This window comes from Vanacampus margaritifer, chromosome 13 (genome assembly GCF_051991255.1).
Source record: "Vanacampus margaritifer isolate UIUO_Vmar chromosome 13, RoL_Vmar_1.0, whole genome shotgun sequence".
In the NCBI taxonomy this organism is placed as follows: Eukaryota; Metazoa; Chordata; class Actinopteri; order Syngnathiformes; family Syngnathidae; genus Vanacampus; species Vanacampus margaritifer.
The window spans coordinates 12,676,222-12,698,972 of NC_135444.1; the positions used below are offsets into that span (position 1 = coordinate 12,676,222).

At 38.8% G+C, this 22,751-nt stretch overlaps 1 protein-coding gene and 1 long non-coding RNA gene across 7 annotated transcripts; one reads left to right on the plus strand and one right to left on the minus strand.

The window, feature by feature from the left end:
- Positions 1–1,971: 1,971 nt before the first annotated feature.
- Positions 1,972–22,319, minus strand: lhx4 (LIM homeobox 4). 6 transcript variants are annotated; one of them, XM_077584472.1, is made up of 9 exons: positions 21,811–22,319; positions 18,224–18,332; positions 17,336–17,398; positions 16,032–17,265; positions 12,724–12,895; positions 10,794–10,996; positions 8,422–8,576; positions 8,158–8,329; positions 1,972–5,757 (listed from the first exon to the last, which is right to left on the minus strand). In XM_077584472.1, the coding sequence occupies exons 4-9, from the start codon at positions 16,108–16,110 to the stop codon at positions 5,369–5,371; spliced, it is 1,170 nt and encodes a 389-aa protein (XP_077440598.1). In that variant the 5' UTR covers positions 16,111–17,265; positions 17,336–17,398; positions 18,224–18,332; positions 21,811–22,319; the 3' UTR covers positions 1,972–5,368. The 6 variants fall into 6 exon arrangements, with proteins under 6 accessions (XP_077440598.1, XP_077440602.1, XP_077440599.1 ...); XM_077584476.1 differs by lacking the exon at positions 17,336–17,398 and having other exon boundaries at positions 16,032–16,439; XM_077584473.1 differs by lacking the exon at positions 17,336–17,398.
- LOC144062776 (uncharacterized) lies at positions 12,271–13,800 on the plus strand. The gene is made up of 2 exons (XR_013296444.1): positions 12,271–12,395; positions 12,745–13,800. It is a non-coding gene; the product is annotated as an uncharacterized LOC144062776 (long non-coding RNA).
- Positions 22,320–22,751: the final 432 nt, after the last annotated feature.

The window sequence follows — 22,751 nt, forward strand, 5'->3', positions numbered from 1 at the left end:
CAGGAATTTCTGGCAAGTACTGGCTGTTTGCTACATGTGACAACAATCGCTCATCTTCTTCTTATGGCTTTTTTGGGGGTATTTTTTCAAAAACACGTGACTTCTTTAGGGGGCTGTAGTTTAACTTTTAATTCTAAAAGATGTTTGTCACAAATACAAAATTGCACATGAACAAAAGAACGCCATACCATAAAGTTTTTTTGTTCATTTGGAACTGAAGACTTCGACAAGGTGAAATGAATTAGGAACAGTTCTAGATTTTAAAAATCGAATACAATCCTTCAGGCTTCCAAAAAATGTGAGGAAAGTACGGAAGAGGATTAGGGCCAGTGAAAAGAGGAAAAAAAAGGTTGGCAGGATTCTGACTTCACTTTAAAGTCAGAATTCTGAATTTAAAATGAGAATCCTGACAAACCTTTTTTCTATCTCTCTCTACTCTAATCTTCCTCCGTAGAAAGTCCTGCTTGAACAACTGAAATTTATTTGGGGTTCATCACAAACACTTTAAATTAAATAGTACTCAGTGACTGCTAGTTTGGATAGGCCATGTTTACAGATCTTCCTGCCTAGAGAGATTATTAACACATATTTCACAAAGCGCTGCACAATTAGTTAACAGCATGGGGATTAAAGCGAGCTCCAACAATCTGCTGCAGTCTCTTTAACACTGACAGGATCAGGCAGCTGTTTCTCTACTTGTGTTTTTTTTTTCCCCCTCGTCACGTCATGTGTCTTTGTGGTCGCCCCCACCCCGAGAGCGCATCAATCACTGTTAACTGACCCACCACTGTCTGCTGTTTCTGCTAAATGGATCTCCACAATTGAATCGAGGTCTAAGTGTGTGGTAAATGCTCTCGATGGCTAAATGAATTTGCGGGTTAACTCTCTCTAAAGAGCGTTTCCATACGGAGAGAAAAAAAAAGAATAATACAAACACATACAAGCGCGCATGTTTGGATATTGAGGACAAAACAGCCGACTTTAACCCAAAAGACAATCCATCTTTATTTTCCTCATATAGATTTGACTGTACACAGTTCATACCATTACACAGAAGGCATAAATGAATAAATTCAGTGCTCTCCTTTACATCTTTTTCAAAAACACATGGCAATAATAATAAATAGCACTCATGAAACAAGACGATCAACACGTTGTCCAACTGTACACAATTTACAACCATTAAGATGCAAACTTTTGAGGCAACGCAGACAGAAAAGCCGTGGTGATTTTTTTTTTTAGACGTTTCAAACGGAGAGCGGAAAAGAACAATAGGGATCATTTGATTAATCTCTTCAGTCGACAAAAGCAAAACGCGTAAATGTGAAATGCAGCAAACGTGTGTGACAGGATGTGTTTGACTCAAATTGACGTTTCTAGTTTCCCCCAAAAATGTTTGAATGCTGAGATACGCTCGCGTCAAAATTTCAAAGGCCCCATAGTGGCTGTGAGCAACACAGGAAGGATATTTTTAGAGTTGCCATTATATATTCCCAAATTACAGTTGACTCCCGCATACGTATTTATTTATTTTTTATCATTATTATTTTATTTATTATTATTTTTATTTTTTACCATTTTTTCCCCCCCCGTAGAAAATTTGTAGTGGATGTTTATCAGTGTTTTTTTTAAATATTTTTTTCGGTTTTAATTTTATTATTGGTATTTTTTCCCCCTCTTTCATTGCATTTTAAATTTTAATTGGTGTCAATTACCCTTGGATTTTTGTTACCCGTGGGCCAGCCTGGTTCCGATCGACCACCTATAAGCGGTGGTCGACAGTAGTACTAACAATAATAATACTATATCGTCACGCTAATAACATACCTGCTTACTCATCTTTTGTCTTTGAGACATTTTTGCAACATCTGCATTAAACTATGGAGAGTCATTTCCTCCAAAAAATTTGACTTTGGCAAAAAAAAAAAAAAATATATATATATATATATATATATATATATATATATATATATATATATATATATATATATATATATATATATATATATATATATATATATTAGTCAGGCAGTTACATTAGAGTGACGATAGTTATGTGTGCTCTCTTCTCAGTGCACAATAGCCTTGTGGTTAATCCTCATCTCTCAGCATTCTCACACACCCATTGCTCCTCTTTTAGTAGGAAAACAACAAATATCTGCTTTACTTTCGAAGCCCCGAACTGAACTGTAAGATATCTCGGCCTTGCCACTGTTTGCTAATCCTTGTGACACGGAGGGCAGACCGTTGGAGAATAGGCTGACAACACATCTGGCCTCCGTAAGTAGGATGACAGCGGGCGCGGCCAGATAGATAGAGCCAGATAGAGCCAGATAGACCCCCGCTTCACTGAGGAGATTAGCAAGAGAAGCCCGGATCAGACGGAGGCAAGTACACAGTCGAAACAAAGGCGCGGATGCACGTGGCGCATTGCAATGCGTTTCAACAGGTCAAGCTGGCCTCGGAGCAAACATCCCCCGAAAATGGCCTCAGCTATAATAAATATTTTCATATGCGATAATGTTAATGTGATCAATAAATAATAAGGGAAAGAGAGGAAAAAAAGTTCATGAATTTGTCCAAATTAACTGGAATCAACGAAAGCAAAATGGATGGGACTTTTTGGAAGTGCTGCTGATTTAGTCACAACTACTTTGCTGTGTAAAGAAATGAATGAAGTTGGGCTACAGTGGATATAAAAAGTCTACACACCCTTGTTGAATTGTCAAAGAAAGGGGACCCCTAAGCCTATTTCACAGCTTTACATTATTAATGTGACCTACATGCTGTACAAGATTTAAAAAATAATAATAATAGTATAATAAACAACTGAGATGTGGTTGCACAAGTGTGCACACCCTCCTACAACTGGGCATGTGTATGTGATCAGAATTAACCAATCATGTTAACTGGAGCACACACCTGCCGCCATTTTAAATTAAAAAAAAAAAACTTTTTTAAAGAACATCAGCTGTTCTAGTAGGCTTTTCCTGACTTTTTCGTAGCCCCATCTTACCGCATAAGCCATAGGTAGAAGAGAGCTTACACAGCATTCATTTGTATCTATTATTTTTTTTAGTCAGAAGGGAAAATAAAAGTAATGTGGTTGAGTTGTGTTCTACATGTTATAGGTCACATTAATTCATTCACTGCCAGCCCAGTTCGAATGAATGACTTAAATGGTGGAAGGGTTTTGTGTAGGCGCTTTATATCCACTGCACATAAACATGCACTATGAGGCAGCATTAGTCTATTGTGGAAACAGGAGTTCAGAACATTCCAAGAGGTAGCGAGAGAGAGACTCTTCCAAAAAGTAATATTTAAAACATAACATCGAATCAATTGTTAATCATTAATTTTCCTATAATTGATAGAGGCAGTGCATGTTATCAGAGCATATGAATGGTTTGCGTTTGTAAAAAAAAAAAATTAAAAAAATAGTGAAAATATGGTCACGTCTCGTAAAAACTCACCACATTGCATCCGTGCATTTGTTTAATAAATTAAATACTGAAATGTTTCCTGGTCATTTCAAATTTGTCACTAGACACTCCTGAACATTAAAACACTGACGCGCGTCCTCAAGCGCACGCACACTTCGCGACACAGACGAGAACAAGTCAAGCAGCCACAGATACACAAGTTCGAAAACATCAGCGTCCCGCGTCGACCTCCACCCCGTAGTAGAAAAAACAAAACAAAAAAACACGGCCATGTGAGTTTTTCAAATAAACACTTGTGCCACAGTGCTTGTAAAATTCCCTCCCCGATGCGACACTGTTTCAGCCTTGTGCATGCCCCTCGCCATCCCTTTCCTCCTCCAATTCAGTGGCGAGGAGAGTAAAGTGCATCTAAAAGGCTCGGGACGGTCGGTCAGAAACATGCGGGCGCCTCCGGACTGACAATCTTGACCGAGCCTCTTTGTGGTTTGTCGTCAGTCCCGTTTTGGAGAAGTTCACAATCAGCAAGTCAGCATTTGCAAGATGCACTATTGAGTTTCACGTGGGCTTCAAAGGTGTCCTCTTCACCACACGCCGACACCTACCGAACGCCGTTTCGGCCTTTATTCCGTATCCTTGACGACCAGTTTAACATCCATGTACTAGTACGCTCTTTGTCTTCACTAGTAAGACAATTTAAAGCACTAATAGAATGACTGCGTCTTAACTGGTAAGGGTTTTTTTTTACTGCATGACATTTCTGCCAACACTAGTGTGGCAAAACTGCTTCAGTTGACATTTTGTGCTGTACTGAAGTGCTTGCTATCAACTAGTAGAATTTGATCATGTCAACAGTAGCACTAGTAGCACATTGTTGTCTACTAGTGCGTATTTTTTCAAGGTGTTCTACTACTACAAAATATGCACTAGTACCTTAGATGGATACTAGTTGGGCAAAGTTTAATAACTAGTAGCGTAAAAACATTACTAGTATTCTACTAGTGTGCTGAATTTCCTTACTAGTGACTACCAAGAGTGCACTAGTACATGTAATTTTATCAAAAATATCCAGCATAAGGTACTAGTACACGCTTTGTCCTCACTAGTAAGACAATTCAGCGCGCTGGTAGAACGACAGTGTCTCACTAGTCACATATTTACTATGACTGTACTGTCTGCATACTAGTAGGACAAATACAGTACATGTTGTCAACTAGTGCACAGTTTTGCCTCACTAGTAACATGTAATTATCCTACTAGTGTGGACAAATAGTGTACTAGTGCATGGACATTAAGCAAGATATCAAGGAAACAGTACGGCACATGGCAACTAGTTTGCTTTGTAGTGTTACTAGTGCAGCACGGTAGTTTACTAATAATGTTCAGTTCTTTACTAGTAGGCCAAAATTGGTAGTGGTAGTAGAAAATAAGACAAGTGTGTATAATATCTGGCTTAAAGTCCATGTTCTAGCACTCTTTTTGTCCTTACTTGTAAGACAATATGGCGCACTAGTAGAAGAGCTATTGGAACCGCTGTGTCTTACTAGTAACATATTTTCGACATTTCTGCTTATTTGGTGGGCGTACTAGTGGGACGGTTGCATATCACTAGTTGATCAAAACCACAAGTGGACTAACTATGAGTAGGGTCCAAGAGGCTACTAGTGCATAGTTGGGCCTAGTAGAGTTACTAGTGCAGCACAGTGGTCAACTAGCAAGGTTAATTTGTTCTACTAGAGTGGCACGAGTAGTGGACGAAACATCACTAGTCTGACATGGTCATTGTACTAGTGCACTGAATTGACTTACTGGTGAGGACTAAGAATGTACTAGTACTTTAGGACATCAAAGAAATGGAATAAATGCTGAAACGGCTTTCTGTAACCGCTGGCGTGATGGCATCAAAGAGTCTTGCGTAAGTTCCGTCCTCAGAACTGGGACTGGTCCATCTCGTCCAACCAGGACGCGGGACTGGTGGGGAAGTCGGGGTAGCCCGTACTGCTGCCCGTGGACAGATCTGAGGTGGGGCCGCCCGCCATGGCCCTCAGGGCCTGGCCCACGCCGCCCGGCCCGCCCTGCGCCCCCAGAGCGTCCATGGTGAAGGCCAAGTTGTTGAGGAGGGGGGTGTGGCCGGGCAGGGAGGCGATGGAGGACGGCGACTGCGGGAGACCGTAGGGGCTTCCGGCACGGATGTCGTGGTACGCTTGGCCCGCCGCGTCCACCGAGAAGCTGCCGTTCAGCACCGCGCCGCTCGTCATGTCGCCGACGCTCCCGTACAGCCCGTTGCCGTGGCCCAAGTCTGACAGCACCTGGTCGTCTGACAATGACAGATGATGTCAAATACAAGCTACAAGTGCAGTACATTTTTTCATTTCTATGTACAGTATAGTACCTTTTTTTTTGTTACTTTTCAATTGCAGTGCATTATTTTTGGTACAGTTCAGTTGTATTTAACTTTAAAGTCTATGCAAAACTGTTTGTTTTTAGACAGTTTTATTTAACTTTTATGTACAATACATTAACTACAGTGTTTTTGTTTTGCTATTTTTAAGTTCAGCGTTAATGTTCAATATTAAAATGTCACAGTGGTTTAGAATAAATAACCCTAACCCTAGATAAAGTGCCTGGACTGTATTTACAGTATAATCCACGATGGCTCTTCGTTTATCATTTAATCACCAAATCAATTGGAATGGATTACTTATTGTACTTTTGCTGGAAAAACATGTCATAGTCCAATAAATGACAAATACAATTTGATCGTGATGGTAAATGGAGTACACTACTATAGCATTTTATTTACACCATATGTTGTCCAAAGTGCTTTACCAAGCCTCATATGGACTTTTCTAAACACATTTCAGATTGTACCAAGATTGTACGGCTAACGCAGCTCCGTCCAACCTACGGAAATATTTTCCTTTTTAGTTTATGGGGGGGGGGGGGGGCGCTTTTGGTCAAGTTTTAAATCAATCCTTGTTGTCCATCCATGTTTTCTGTCGTTCCAGCTAGCTAGCACTAAGCTAGCCCCGGAGGTTTAGCTTAGTTAGCTTGGTTTTGGAGTTACTTTGAACTTACCAAGTAGCCTACATTTTATTTTTTATTTTACAAGTTTTTCATTCATTGCTTGCTATTCATAACAAAATCATTTATGATGATTTTTTTTTTTTTTGGGTGGGGGGTTGGCAAGAACTGATCAATGCTGGAAGCATTCCCACATATGTTATTGTGATTTTTATCCTCCTCACTTTTTTGGCATCAAACAACTCCCACATAATACGATTTACACTGTTCAAATTTCAACTTGCTTCAAAAATTCACACTTCCCGGGGTATTTATTGTCTGATTCCACATTACTTACAGTATTCGCACAATTTAACGTTAAATATAAACTTTTCCCCATTCATTTTCAATGGGACAGACATTGAACTTTTACTCAGTGTCACTTTCCATGCCCACTTCCATATATATATAACTTTTTTCTTTTTCTTTTTTTTTGTGTGTGAGTGTGTATTCATTAGTTCACCTAAAACCTATTAAGAATCCCATACCGTTCACCTAAACCGAATACTTCAGAATCCAGCTCGAGTCTTGAGGTTGTCAGGAGACCCGAGGAAGGATCAAAGAAAGGAAAGTGAAATCCAGCACCAACCAGACATTACCTACTACCCAGCGGGTTACCAACAGTCTTTCACCAACCCCAGAAACATCTAAATTCCAACAAATTAGGGAGACTTCAAGAGACCAAAGGAGAGACCGAGGAAAGGAAGGAAGGACAGACGAAGCTCCATACATATAACTTAACATCATTACTGATACAGTCTGATCTGAACTGCTCGGTGGCACAGTTGGTAAAGTGCATTGTTCCGTTACCAGGAGGTCGTTATTTCACAATTTTCTTCATAAGCATTCCACATGCATTCAAATCTTAGCATTGAGCTATTAGCATTCAGCTTTCAGCATTCCCACACAATTTCTCCAGAAATTGCACTTAGTCAAGTTTCAATTAGATTTCATACACCAGTTTTAAGTTTCATCCAAGGAAAGTGTCTGGCAAGATATTATATTATAAGGTTGTCTAATTGGTTTTCATCCTACTTAAGATCCGGTGTTTGACTGCAGGATGTGTCGGAGGAGTGTGAGGGCAATGTGAATCAACAAACACATTTCGCATTTGCCTGACAACAAAGATGTCAAGAGAATCAAGACAAAGACAAATGTGATGGCTGACGCACTCGCAGCACTGCGCTTTCAAATTTTGCGACGTCCTTTAATGCCGTGACACTGACGAGTCCCTCTCGGGAATGTTCCATCAGGCCAGTAGGTGCGATAGATACAGTATAATAAAGCACGGGTTCTCAAACTGGGGTCTCCGGAGCTCAAGGGGGGACTGTGAACTGTTGTTTGAGGGCCCCCAAAATAATTTACAATCAATTATTTTTTCAAATGTTCAAGTCTTATATTTTCAACAACTAAAACGGCATTTTTTTATTTTGAGAACATAGTCCCATTTTTATAGCATTTTTCCAGAAGAAAATGTGTAATACAAAAATAGTTTACAGCTTTTTATCCCAACAATTATGACTCTTTTTTTTGTTTGTTTTTTTGTATTACAAAGACAATTTTTTTTCTTAACCAAATGCCACTAAATTCTCTTATGACAATTATAATAATTTAACATTCAGCAAAGTCCTTGTGCAGTATGAGGCGAAGTTACCTCTGAAGCTCAGCTCGCTGTCACTGATTCCCGCGTCATCCGCCGAGCTCTCCTTCTCCACCTTTGACCCTCCTCGGCTACGTTTAACACTTTTGTAAAACTGAGTCCAGCGATGGCGGCCCGCGTCTTTTTTTAGCCGTTTTTCTTTCGCTCGGCGATTCTGGAACCAAACCTGACCAGGGAGGAAACAAAACTGTTTTTCTTCCTGAGATCATATAAGGAAAATGTGACAGTATATTTTGGGGCTCATGTAGCGACGTCTACCTGCACTACTCGCATGTCGAGGCCCGTCTCGGAAGAAAGCTGCTCCCTGACGTGTCGTGCCGGCTTGGGGGAGTTCTTGTAGGCACTTTTGAGGGTCTCCAGCTGCTTGGCCGTGATGGTGGTCCTCGGTCGCTTGGTCCCCGCCTCGGAGTCATCTAACAAAAATCCACAGGACAAATAGGTCAGTGATCGTTTGCGCATTTTGTGTATCAGAGTACCGCAGTACAGCACATAAATCCAAGAACGGGATAACGTACGTATTCTGAGTGTTGTTTCACTTTACATCAAAAATTAGGCATTAATATTTACAGTATATATACACACATACAGTATATACTGTATATAGAGTAAATTTTACTCTTGGTCCCACTCTAAAAAGAGTCAAATTTACACTTGGAAGATAATAAAAAATTTTTTTTAAAAAAAGTCATTCAAGGGTTGAGGAACAAACCCACAACTTCAGTTTGGGAGACAGCCAATCTACTCCCCGATCCATGCAGCTCCTACTTTATTACATACACACAGCTGGAATCTCGCAAGAGACCAAAAATGATGTAGGAGTTGGTTTAGCTTGTCTGTCAGATTGTTGTTTTGTTTTTTGGGGTGTTTGTTGGTTATGTTTGTGATGAATTGTATTTCTCTTGTCTAGATAGTCTTTGGTTAAGACTGTTTGTCAAATGTTATGAAAAAAAAGAGAGAATTTGTTCAAATAAGAATGGACAAATGTTTAAATTATATACGGTAGGTGTCTCCTTTATGTTTCTTATTTTCATTGGAGCTGGGAAGTATTTGATAGGAGATGGATTTGGAATGTTAGGTTTATATTTTTGTTCATTAATTTGTACTTTCTTTTGTTTGTCCTTTTTTAACGGCAAAATAAAAATGTTTGTTTTTTTTAAATGATGTAGGAGTGGCATAGCTCAGGTGGTAGAGTGGCAGTCTCCCAAGCTGCAGGTCGTGAGTTTGTTCCTAAACCTTTGTGTGACTTTTTTTTTTTAATAAACTAGTAAAATGTAGCCAAAATCTCTCCTTGTAAAATTTCCTGAGTGAAAAATCTTTTAATAGTTTTTTTTTTTTATAGGATAGGCAAATTCTCTCGTACACAGTAAAAATACTAAGATACTTAAATAATTGATTAATTAATAATAATAAATACTTAAGTAAGATTTACTCTGAATATTTTACTCTCATATATATATAGTTATTCACTACAAATATCTTTAAGTTAATCTTTCTATGGCAGTGACATATAGTGACAGACTACACACTGACACTAGATGGCAGCAGCTTTTTCAAGTAACCTGTGAATCCACTTTTGTTTCCCCTTTTTTTTTCTTTTTTTTTTCCACTTACTCACACAAACACGCACACATACAAACATGGTCTCCCAGGCAGGGAAGCGAACCCACGCCAACCTGCATCGTAGGTAAGTGACGGTAACACTCCGCCACCTGGAGCCCAAATCCACTTATTGTGACAGTTTTATTTGGTGGGTGTGCCGTGGGATTGTTCTTATTTTTGGCTCAGAAAATGTTGGGAAATACTAACTTGGACACGTAATTATGTAGCCTATACACTGTTTTCTTCTGCTTATTCGTTCTTTTTTATTTATAGTTTAATTTCATGTTTTAGTATGTAGTATATATATATATATATATATATATATATATATATATATAAGACATTCACTCTAAAAACAGTTGGGTCAAAAGTAACCCAATTATGAATAAAAAAAAATTGACTGGTCCACTTTATAGGTCAATTTGACCCAACTTTCTGGGTTGTTTTATACAAAATGACCCCATTTTTGAATCAATTAAAGGATCTGACCAATATTTATGAGTTGTTTTACACTAAAAGACACATTTCTTGACTCAAAGTTTTTTGTGTTTTTTTTTTTTTTTTTACAAAATAACCCCTTTTTTTTTACCCAATTAAAGGATCAGACTAATATTAATGAGTTGTTTTACACATTTCTTGACTCAAAGTTGGGTCAAATTGACCCATAATCAGTCCTTTTTTATTTATCCATAATTGGGTTACTTTTGACCCAACTTTCTGAGGTTTTTTTTTTTTTTTTACAAAATAACCTCTTCTTTTTTTTTACCCAATTAAAGGATCAGACTAATATTTATGAGTTGTTTTACACATTTCTTGACTCAAAAGTGGGTCAAATTGCCTCAAGTCGAGGATAAGTTCCATTTTTGACCCATAGTTGGGTTAATTTTGACCCAACCGTTTTTAGAGTGTTGAATTTGATTTAAGTTTAGATTTGCCTAATATTTAATTACACTCAAATGACATTTAATCTACATTCCATTATTCCCCCGCCACAATTTTTGTTGTGCAATGCATTTCCGATCGTATCTGACCGTTCTGTTTGGCCGTCTCGTAGTCCACCTTGCACACCAGCCTGCCGTCCTCCATGAGGTAGAACTCATCCCCGGTGGCCAGCTGTCTGCTGCACATGATGCAGGCGAAGCAGTGCAGGTGGTACACAAAGTCCTGCGCCTTCCGCACCACTTGCGTGGGAGGGATCCCCTGTTGGCACGATGCGCATTTTGTTCCGAAGCGCCTGCGGGGAGCAAGAAAAAAAAGAACATCAGCTTAGGACCGCAACGACGGAGACCAGCTGAGATGAAAGTAGTTTCCCATACTAGACGGCCACAGTATGTATTTTCCTCTCGACTGCAGTCAAGAGTGATGGCGCGCCGCCTGCGTTAATAGAAGCTCCAGCTGTTGAAGCGGGGAAAAATCAGCACTGGAATGCATTTCTGTTAACGATAGACCTGTCTGCAAGTTGATGGATGGAGAAGATCAATGCACTGCGGCCACTGTGTGTGTCTGCGTGTGTGTTGATGTGTTTGCAGAAGAAGTGGAGGGGATGAAGAAAGGGAGGAGGAGGAGGGTGCTCCCAGTAAACACACCCTCAGGAGGACCAATAAAACACTGACTCAGGAGAGCCTCTAAATCACACCAGCGAGCCTGAGACAGTAAAAGAGTAAGGTGAAGCATACTCTCTCACGCACACAGGTCACAAAATTAAGCACACCTGCAGAGGGAGCTGAAACAAAACTGTGGCCTTTACAAAGATAATAATGCTCACAGACAAATATATAAATATATTTATATTATATATTATTATATAAACCTATTTGATATTTCAACTATAAAATGGTGGCCAGGTCCTGTTACCTAAATTATATTTTTGGTACTGTTTCCCTTTAAGATACATGTCAACATGCCATTAGCACAAATGTGGCTATATTTCATGTATTTGCAAATGTCTATGCTAAAAACTCACTCCTGGTTGCCATTAATATATATTTTTAAAGGCTGATATGCGCAAATTATGAGTAGTTCCATATGTATATAATGAAAATAAAAATTTAAAAAAACGGAATTTGAAGTTTATTATTTAAGAGTAACAATTGGATAGTGCAAGTGTACCAAATGTTGTGTCTGGTGATGACATGTAAAACTCATAAAATATTCAACACATTTAGTGCCTCAGAAATCCAATTGTAGGGGATTAAAAAAAATGTTTTAATTGTATGAATTGATCCGCTAAATCAGTGATTCTCAAATGGTGGGTCGGAACCCAAAAATTGGGTCAGAGATTCATTATATGGGTTATGGACAGGTACTACTTAGTATGCATAAAATATGATCCTCGAGGACTCGAGTTACGGCCGAGTTCCGTTCCTACGCTGGCGATGTAACCCCAATTTCAACTTAAGTCGGATTTCACCGTTAAAGTAGTCATTTACATCAAAAATGCTTTGTAGATTAATTAAAAAATAAATAAAAAATTGCGCAACCTGGAAGATTATTACCCGGAACCATTATTTCGTGTTTCCGCACGGACATTCATCGCTGGCGGACCGCAGAGCGTAGCTAATTCAAACATAAACACGAAAATGTGACGCGCCTGATGGCGAGCCGACCTGCTCGATGGACGTCCGTTGCTTGAGGTACAGTACAACTTTAAATAACTTTAAAATTGCGTGATTACTGTAGGAAATTAACTAAAAAGAAGGTGCTACGGACGAGGCACGGGCGCCGTAAAGTGAAAACGGCGTAGGTCGCGTACGACGTAACTTTTTGGATAATGCATTGTATGTTTTCTTTGGATGGCTTTATGTACCAAAATAGCCCGCTTTCCTCTCTTATATAAAGAGCAACAATCCGCGTTACATAATGAAGATGAAATGCACTCCCAGCCCATTTGAGGAAGCTCCTCAGAAAACATGTGTGTTAGTAGGTCATAAGAAAAAGTGCAAGCGCAAAAGAGAGACTGACTTAAAGAAATCCTCCTTGCAGTAGACGCTGCCGGCCCTGGAGAAGCACTTGTCGGCCAGCGGCGTGTGGCAGTCGGCGCACTTGAGGCACTTGGAGTGCCAGTGTCTGTCCAGGACCTTCAGGATGAACTTGTCCACGATGTGCTGACTGCAGCCGGCGCACTGAGGGATCTCTGCCGGGTGGGGAACACACCTTGGCGTTAAACATTCCTTGCCATCACTTTCGCTGTCTTTATTTGCACGTAAAAGATCTTTAGACTTCATCAGATGATGATCGTTCAACATTGCAACATGTATGAGTGACCAACAGCGGGAGACAGAACAGAGAAGCCTGATGGGTCACCAATCGGCGCCCCGATTTTCTTAGATGGAAAAACATAAAGGAATGTTCCAAAGCTTTGCTCACATGAGGGAAAATAGTAGATTGTAATAGAATAGAATCGTTTTTTTGTTTTTGTCATGTACACACAGGTATAGGAAATTTGACCTCTGCATTTGACCCATCGCAATCACATCCCTTTAAATGCAAAACTTTAGAGGATAAGTCTCGACCAGCACGACCACAATGTGAACAATGAACAGGCAAAGAATCATGTTGGTAACATTCATGGATGGTTCTGCTAAATTGTGATGGGAAACTTTTGGCCCGTGGTCATTTATGTAATACGAAAAATCTTGTTTAAAAAAAAAAAAAAAGTATATAACCCTCTAATACTTTTTCATACATTTAGTATGACCCTTGGAGGAATTTTAAAAGCTGGGTTTTACACCTAAGGCTCGGGGGCCAGATTTGGTCCACCATATTATTTAATGCGGCCAGGAATGGCGCAACACCGGGGCTGTTGCCCCATTAAAAAAAAAAATCTGTATACCCCAGTTGAACCACTCCAGCATTTTATTTGATATTCGAAAATATATTTACAAAATATTTTCTTATTGGTCAAACCCACATCTAGCCCCTGGGAGAGCAAAAATCCTGGAGGCATGCCTGGATGCGGGCCTCTAAAGCCAAGCGTGGGTTTACTTCATGTTTCTTGTTTTATTTTGGCAAAAATAAATAAAAAAATCTTGAATTGCAGTCAACTTCACGTGAAACTGTTTTAAAAAATAACTTCAAAATATAAGTGGACAATAGTTTTAGGACTTCACTCAAATATTTGCTTGCCACCATTTTCAAAACTATATGATTTCAAATTCAATTTGTTTAGAGAAAAAAATATATAACAATAAAATACAAACGTAGCCGCACTTACTACAGCATGCGTGCATTTTCTCAGAACCTAATTTTGATTTTTTTTTTTAACCTTCACTAGTTTTAACAATGTTTATTTTCATCAAAATCCTGGACAAAATATTTGTATTTTCTTTAACTTCTGCTCTATAATTCCTATTATTTGTTTGTTTTTTGTTTGTTTTTAAATGTGTGTACATGATATGAATTGAGTATATATTTATGCTGTATATGATTTTCGTATTCATAACAGCCCTTGAGGGAAAAGTTTAACTATGTGACCAAAATAATCTCGATGCCCCTGAAAGCCTCCCTACACTTTATTATATGAGATTCCAAACCCAATAACCTTAAAGAAAAACAGGAAAAATATGATACAGTTAATCGTGATAGCTATAACAAAGAGTAACGTCAAGACTAAAATGCAGAAATTGGCAGTTTTGAAACGAGCCGTTGACAAGTTTCATAAAACAGGTGTGCAATTTGTTGCAGTTTGTAATAATTGCATTTTCAAAAACGTTATTCACACGTATGCATAGTATTTATGCATCCATATTCAAATGAACCTACTTTAATTGCGATTAGAAGCAGGGATGGATTGGCACGTGTGTCTCTCTGTCCATGGTGCTGATGACGTCGATCATTTTAACACTTTCTCTTAATCAGGTGAGCTCGAGGCAGTGCGTGGTCGTTTTAAAGGCGACACGTTGTAAATAACACGGAGGTTTTCTTTATTTTATTTTTTGCTTTGTTTTGTTTTAAGGAACAAACGCCATTATAGCGACCGTTGCATTAAGATGCAACCGTGACAAATATTTAAATGCACCAATCTAAATAAAAAAAAGATAAATACTACGCTAGTTAATTTGTTACTTTAACTCACAGAAAAAAAAACGCGCCTGTTTTTGTCGCCATGCACATTGACTGGCTCGCATAAAATCAACATATTTTTTTTCTCTTACATATCGTGAGCCAAACAACAAAAAGAAAAAGTAATCTAATCGTACCAGCTATTTTGTTGTTGACGTTTTTCTAAAAACAGTCATGATATTCAAAATAGCTCTGCTATAATAAAGTAGTCGTTAAACTTAAAAATCGGTTGAATGTTTTATGTGTTGAATGCATCTTACATTGTTCTTTTTTTTTGTGAGTGACTATTTCCAAACGCAAGTTATTTAAAAAAAAAATAATAATAATAATGGTGATGAGCTTTCTCTGATCTGCTATCGGTTGCCATGACTGCGCTCCCCATCATCACACTGAACCTCATCATCTTCATCACCTCAACTATTCAAGAGGTCACGCACACGCATTGTATCCATTTTCTCCAGTTTTTCCCCCCCCCCTTCGCTATTTAATTCATTGTCCTAATTTCCACGCATGACAGGAAAAGAAATCTCTTTTATTCCTCGAAAAAAAAAGGCAGGATGTTGGCACTGCAGGGGGCTGAGTGGCAGGATCTTTATCCAATCTTTTAATCTGCCTCGAATTATAACATTAAATAGCATAATCCCACCACATATAGGATGTATAGTCTGTTTTAAAAAGCGATGTCATAATTAAAAATGTATTATTTCGAAACATACTAAACGTTTTTTTTTTTTAAATAGATTCACGTTCTTTTTTAATTCAGCCTGTTTGATAGTAAAGCTTTACAGAATGAGGTCACGACAGAAATATTTACATTATTTGGTTTTATGATAAATACAAAGAGATTATAGCAAAATAAAAAAAAATTACAAATTGTATTTTGGGAGATATTTTGCTGTCATTGGGACAAAATGAAGCGCGCAAGCAAAGGCCTTTCAACAAAACAATTATAGGCCGTGCACATTAGAATTAAATGAACTGAAACTACGGTGCTTTAAAAATAAAAATAAATAAATTAAACAAAACCAATATGAATGAATAATACTGCAAATGTAATTGCGTGAAGAACATGGGGGGGGGGGACCAGCGCATACAAATGTGATCCACATCCTCGTGCAGCACTCAACACTATAATCTAATACAAATGAATTAAAACAATATATATATATATATATATATCCATAAATATGATCAATCGGTTTCCTTACGTTGCAGTGGCACTCCCAGGATGTCCGGTAAACTCTTAACGGGACTCTCTATGGGTAGGACCGCCGCACTTTGCATCATCGTGATCCGACACGCGCACGCAGCCGCAACACGGTGGGCGCACTCCCCCCTCTCGTGTGGTCAAAAAAGAGAAGAAGAAGAAGAAGAAAAAAAAAAAGAGCAAAACGAGGCGTGCTGGTGTTGCTCCCCTCTCTCCTTTACGTCCAACAAGGGATGGATGGCGTCCGCGCTTGTGCCGGGCCGTGCCGAGCTCTTTTTTGGAGAGGCTCTAGACAGGGCTGCCGAGTCCTGCAGGGGCGGCGGGGGGTGACGTCATCGCGGCGCAGGCTCACCGGGGGCCAATGGGAGGGCTTCTCCGCCATCACCCCTCCCTCCCTCCTCTGAGCATCCTCAGGAGGTGGAAAGGCGGGACACTGAGCTCATAAATAGCTGACTGCAGCGTGAGTGGCCCCCAGAGGAAGCCCAGAGGAACCCAGGGGCCACCACGAGGATGACCCCCGCAACTAGGAACGTCAGGCCTATACTATCATTTTTTTATAAGAGCCAATTTAAACAATGATCAGTATGGATGGTTTTGGTGATAAGTTTAAAAAAAAACGTTTTCTTATATTTAAGTAATAATACACGGGTTTTTCTCCATCATCAATCTTTTTATTATATTCAAGCAAAGGCCTATATATACCATTGTGGGTTTTTTTCTTATACTGAAGCAAAAATAATATCTCAGGTTTTCATAATTGCATTTTCTTATATACTACACAATCAACCTTTTCTCATATATCAGCAAAAAATACGTATTTTTTCCACTGACAGACACTTATTATATTGAATCATAGGTAAACTGGATGTCACATTTTTCCAAAATAGGTACACATTATTATTTTCCTGATATCAAACTTATAGGCTATAACAGTATCAAATGAGGAATCTTTATTTCTTGTATGCTCATGCATCACCAAACAATATCATTCATATATTATGGCAAAGATGAAATGTGAATGCTGAATTAAAAAAAAAAAAAACATTATTATTATTACTGGTTTTCACGTTTGTTTGCATGAGGGAGGAGAATACAGCGGCGTGATCGTTTCTCGGACTGTGTCGCAGTGACGTGTGACGTCACTTTGACGTTACACAACTGATTGGAGATTTCAGGTAGCTTGGGACTGCGAGTTCAAGCTCGATGAACTCCGTCGTCGCTTCCAATTGACTTCACTTGAGAGAAGAGAAGGGAGCCTTCAGTAACGCCCCCCAAAACCCCCCCATCCACCCCACTGACAATCACCTGCACGCTCGAAACAGCTGGGCGCCAAAGAACCTGCATGCGTTACGAGTAGATACGAGACATCTAGGCATATCATTAATAATAATAATCAGTATCAATGTGACAATATCATAAACAAAATCAATCTTGCTTTGCACATCCCCAAAACGTAATTTAAAAAATCATAAATATGAAGGATTTATTTTTATTAATTGAAATGTTATTGTTATTCTAAATAGGAACAAATATAATATACAATGCAACAACAATATTATATACACAAAACTATTAATCATCCACACATCCAAAAATTATTATATTTAATTATTAATTCAAAACGATTTCAGGTGGACATAAAAAATGATGCAGAAATAGTAGCTACGTAATTGGTACGTAAAAAAACAACACTTTTAATAATAAGCAACAAAAAATGAAGTAGAGCAATATCATATAACGTTCGATGAAAAAATATCAATCATGGTTATCAAAAAATAATGCCAAAACAGCGTTAGCAATTATTTGAATTGATTACGCCCCCAAATTTCGCTTTGTCTCACTAAAAGCATTGTGCCGAAACATGTCTGTAAAAAAATAAATAAAACTAAATTCAAAAATAAATAAATCCACGTTCGATTTTGAGCAACGCCGTGTAAGGCGGAAGCAGTAATTCACACGAAGTGACTCCTTTGCCATCGCCGCTGACCCACCACCTCTAATTAGAGCTCATCTTTCACTTTATTGACATCTGCACGCGCGCATACACTCACAAGCAAAAAAAAAAACCGCCATCTTATGACTAACCTTAAAAAGAATCAAACCCGCGACAATTTTCATACACTACAACTTTGTGGGAAATATTTACAACAATAAATGCTTCGATTGATGATGTTTAGGATCGCGCAGACCTACCTCGTCTCTGCTCCTCCTCTTCCTCTTCCTCTTCTTCCTCTTCCTCACCTTTCCCATCCCGCAGTGTTGCATCCCGCAGGTGAATCCCACAAAGGGCAGCTCTGTCAGCCTTGGTGACGGAAGTCAGGAGATGGAGCAGAAGAAGAAGAAGAAGAAACGTAGCGAGGGAGAGCAGAGCAGAGCAGAGCAGAGATGAGAGGAGGCAGGCGGGCGGGCGGCAACGCAACCTCCCGACGGAAGAGAAAATGAAATTGCACTTGGGGGGCAAATTGTATTAGGGAATAGTTATTGTCTCCTGACAGCTCCTGTCCATTTGGGTAATTAGTCGCCCGCGTTGCTCCAACTGTCACAAATGATATTTCTCACCATTCCCTGATTGAAGCTGACCCCCTCTTGTACGCTACATCACATTATAACGCACGCGCGCGTGTGTGCGGGGACGAGGCGTTAATAGGCTCGTTTCACGCTAATAACCGCAAAGTTCAGCCAACTTGTTAACCGTCACCTGACCACTCACTTTCGTTTTATTACACACAAAACACACACACACAGCCAATTATATTATTATTGTTGTTGTCATCGTTAGCTAATTTGTACAATATACCATGAAGTGCTAATACTAGTATTTTCAACAGTTGCTGTGTTTATGATATATTTTTTTTAATGTTTGTTTAAAAAATAAAAACTAGTATTATTAGTACATTAGTAGTAGTAGTAGTAGTAGGAGTAACTTCCGGGTTTTCACCCATCATATTTGTTCCCGTTTCCGGTTTGCGACGTGTGGGCCGTGTCCCAGTACTTGCGCTTCCGCCTTTGTGCCCCTCGATTGCGCGTTCCGGTCGATGGGTGTGCGGGGTTGGAACGCGGCCAGCCGGAAACGGCGCTGATGTGTAAAACCCGGAAGTCGGAAGTCCGTGACATCTACCCCATTGTTGTTGTTGTTCCTCTTCTTTTGAATTTGTGGTGGTTAGCAAACCACAAAATGCTACATTGACGCCACCGACTGGTTAGGAGTGTGGACCAGAATATTACTCAAGATAATTTTACTAAAATGGCGCGTTCACAATAACTGTAGATGTAACAAAACACAGAACACTACATGCAATTGAAAAAAATAAAATAAAACAAACATTATACTATCTCTATCAGCTGTGTTTATCGAAGATATTGAAATAAATATTCTCATTGTATTATATCACTACTACAGCAGCTGTATCATTATTGTTACTTAGTTTTCAAATTGCAATTTCTAAGAGTAACTGAACATTTGCAATATTTTATTATTATTATTATTATTGTAGTAGTATCAGTAAAAGTATTATTATTGTATTTTCTATTCATTGGTTTCAAATTGGAAATATCAAGTGTAATTGTACAATTTACCCTTCAACACCCACCCATTAATATTATTTTCACATATTATTTAATCAGACTTAAATATAATGTCTAAATGTAATATGTATTGCAAATATCAACTACTGTATAATTAAGTTTCTTACGCAGCCACAACACCACATAATACAAATAAAGGTATTATATTATATTTATGTATAACAAATACATGAATACATGTTAATGATATATGTATATATATTTATATATTTTAGGAGGATTTTCTTGCAGCTGTGTGGATGGTGGCAATGGAATTAATGGCGTACATGTTTAGCTTGTTTTTAGTTGAAGGACTGCATGACTTTGAACGAATGTACAGTACAACAGAAATACATTTTAATATCATTCACACGTGTCAATGTTTTGCTCAAGAAAATTGACTCAATATAAATCTGTATCCCAAATTATTTGAAATGACCTTGAATCCTGGTACAACATTACAATAAGTTGAATGAAATGAAATGAATGAAAATGATTTACATTCAGATTCCAATGAAGTTCCTTTGCCTGTTCTCCATTTTTCACAACCAATGAATCATCGTAATGTCCCAGGCCACTTCATTAGGTACAAGAGCTGTATCAAACATTGTGCCATTAAATAATAATGCCCACTTTTGATAAACGCTGTCAAAGACGTATTCTTTGAAACACTATTTACACCATTGATGCCTTTTAGCCAAAAAGTTCAACCTTGGTTTCATTGGGCTATAAAACATTTTCCTACATGTGTATATACTGCAGTGTTATTATTATTATTATTTTGAAACGAAGGTTGAACTTCAAATGGAACTAAGGCCTTGGAAGTGGTGTACGCAATTATGAACAATTCAAAATCGCAGTCAGTGTCAGCACAGAATCTTTAGGCTTCTGCGAGAAAACAAAAAACAAAATAAGTAACATTCAATAAAAGCCTACTAGAACATCTGAGCTTTAATTGGGGTTCATCAGAGGCACTTTATGTTGTAGCGGGTGTGTTCTGCTGACTCTCATCTAACATGAGTTTAAATGTGTTATGTTAATTCTAAACATCCCAGTCAAGAGGGTGTGTATACTTTTGCACATTGTTTGAGTTTTTTTCTTTCTTTAATTGAGTTCTATACATTATCGGTCATGATAATGGTGCAAAAGGTTTTTAAATAATTATCTTGGTCTAAAAAAAAAACCTGGCATTTGAACAGGGGTGTGTAGACTTTTTATTATCATTTTTGTATTCATTGTACATGAGAGGGACACAACGTTGACTCTTGGCTTCAGCACTCCAACACTTCCTCAATACTAAGCTCCCATAATGCTACTCGACTCATCTGCAACATCCAGTCCCAAACCACCACGTATATTCCCAAACTGTAACACACAAGGGTTCAAAAGCGAACCATGTTTAGCGGGTATTACCCTCAAATGAGCACCAGGCAACATGTTGATAGCGTGAGGTGTTTGCAAAGCAAGTTTGGGGGAGGGCGGTCGGTTGTGTGTACGAGAGCCGTAAAAGCCGATGGATGTGACCCTAGTTGACTCGTGCTTTTAAAAGGCGGGATATTGAAACCGAGGGGGGCCCGGCCTCATATTTGGATGTGATATATACCAATACAATATATTAACCTCCTTTTCTTCATAATGTATTCAGCCAGCAGCCCTCATCTCCCTCGTCCTCCTCCTCCACACTGGCCACAGCGGGAAGCTTTATAGTCGTATTAAAGTCCAAAAGAGAGCTGACAGAAAAATGCATCAAGGTTCCCTACTGCATCCTAATATCAATAGCAGCCGGGTAATAAACACGCAGGCAGGAGGAGCTACTATAAAAGCTTACATCTTCTAATTTATGGAAGACAACAACAGGCCAGCAAGGTGACGTGTTTACCCTTCACTGTTTGCTCGGGGTGGGGGGGAATGTTTGCTTTTGGCAACGTAAAGAAAACTTTGGATAACTTTTTTGTGTTGTTTTTCAATGGATACTCCATTTTTCTAGCCTGGCAATTGCCAGATTGATTTGTGGTTCGCTCGAGGGAGTTCTAACCACAATATCAGTCAGGGACTGCTCCGCGTAGTTTTGCTCGAGAAAGGCGGGGCACTCTGTAAAATACTTCGAGCTGATTGGACGATGCGGTATCTTGTAAACGTTTGTTTTGACCAATCACGGCCACGGATGTCTTCGTTCTCGTCGAAGGGGGAAAAAAGTACGAACATATTTACCTTACCAGCCAAAAAAGCACGAAGCTCCTCTAGCTGTTCAACATTCAACAAGGAAACAGTGAGTAATTCTGTGAGAACAGAATTAATTGCAGCGTCCATTTGTCCATGTTAGGTTTGTTTATTTGCCACTGCGTCGGCGCTGGCTTCCTGGTTTTGTCACAGCTGAGCTGCATATCACGCCCCCAAACATAATGTCGCTCCGTGATTGGTCCAAACCACCAGTGGTTCGGATCGGTGGAAATCATTGGGAGCGGTAGAAGATGGATTCTCGGGAGCTTGTAAACTCACAAATACCGCGAGAATACATCTTGCGATTCAAAAACATTCATGCTAGGTTCATGATGGTTGTTTGTGATATGTGTTCAATATTACCATTGCGATTTAATATGCGATTCATATTTCAAGGTCTACTTTCCCGTGCATTTTAGCACAACACCACTGTACCTATCTGAACACTATAAACCTAATTTAATAAAATATACATACATCATAAAAAAAAAAGCCCATCGACTTAAACAATTTGAATTCCGTGTTAGGAGTACCCATTTCCATAATCATTAATAAAATAAATCCTTCTATCGATTTTCATTTATGAAGTTTCATGGGGAATCACTGGCACACTTCTTGCCTAATCCTGCTGACAGACCAGCTAGCTATCAGGGTGTTTCTAATTTGTTGGAGTAGCCCAAACTACAGCTAGCTAACTAGCTAGCTAACTGATTTATTGACTGGTTGACTGTCTGGCTTGCTATAGCTAACTGACTGACTGATTGACTAACTAACTAACTAACTAACTATTGTATCAAACTTTTAAGTTTATAATATATTTGCATTTAATCTTTGAAGAGTCGTTTGTTTTCACATTTTTATTTAGGGACATTTTTAGTTTGACTTGCAAAACATACAATAAGTAATAATTGAATTAATATTTAAGAACTTTTTTTTT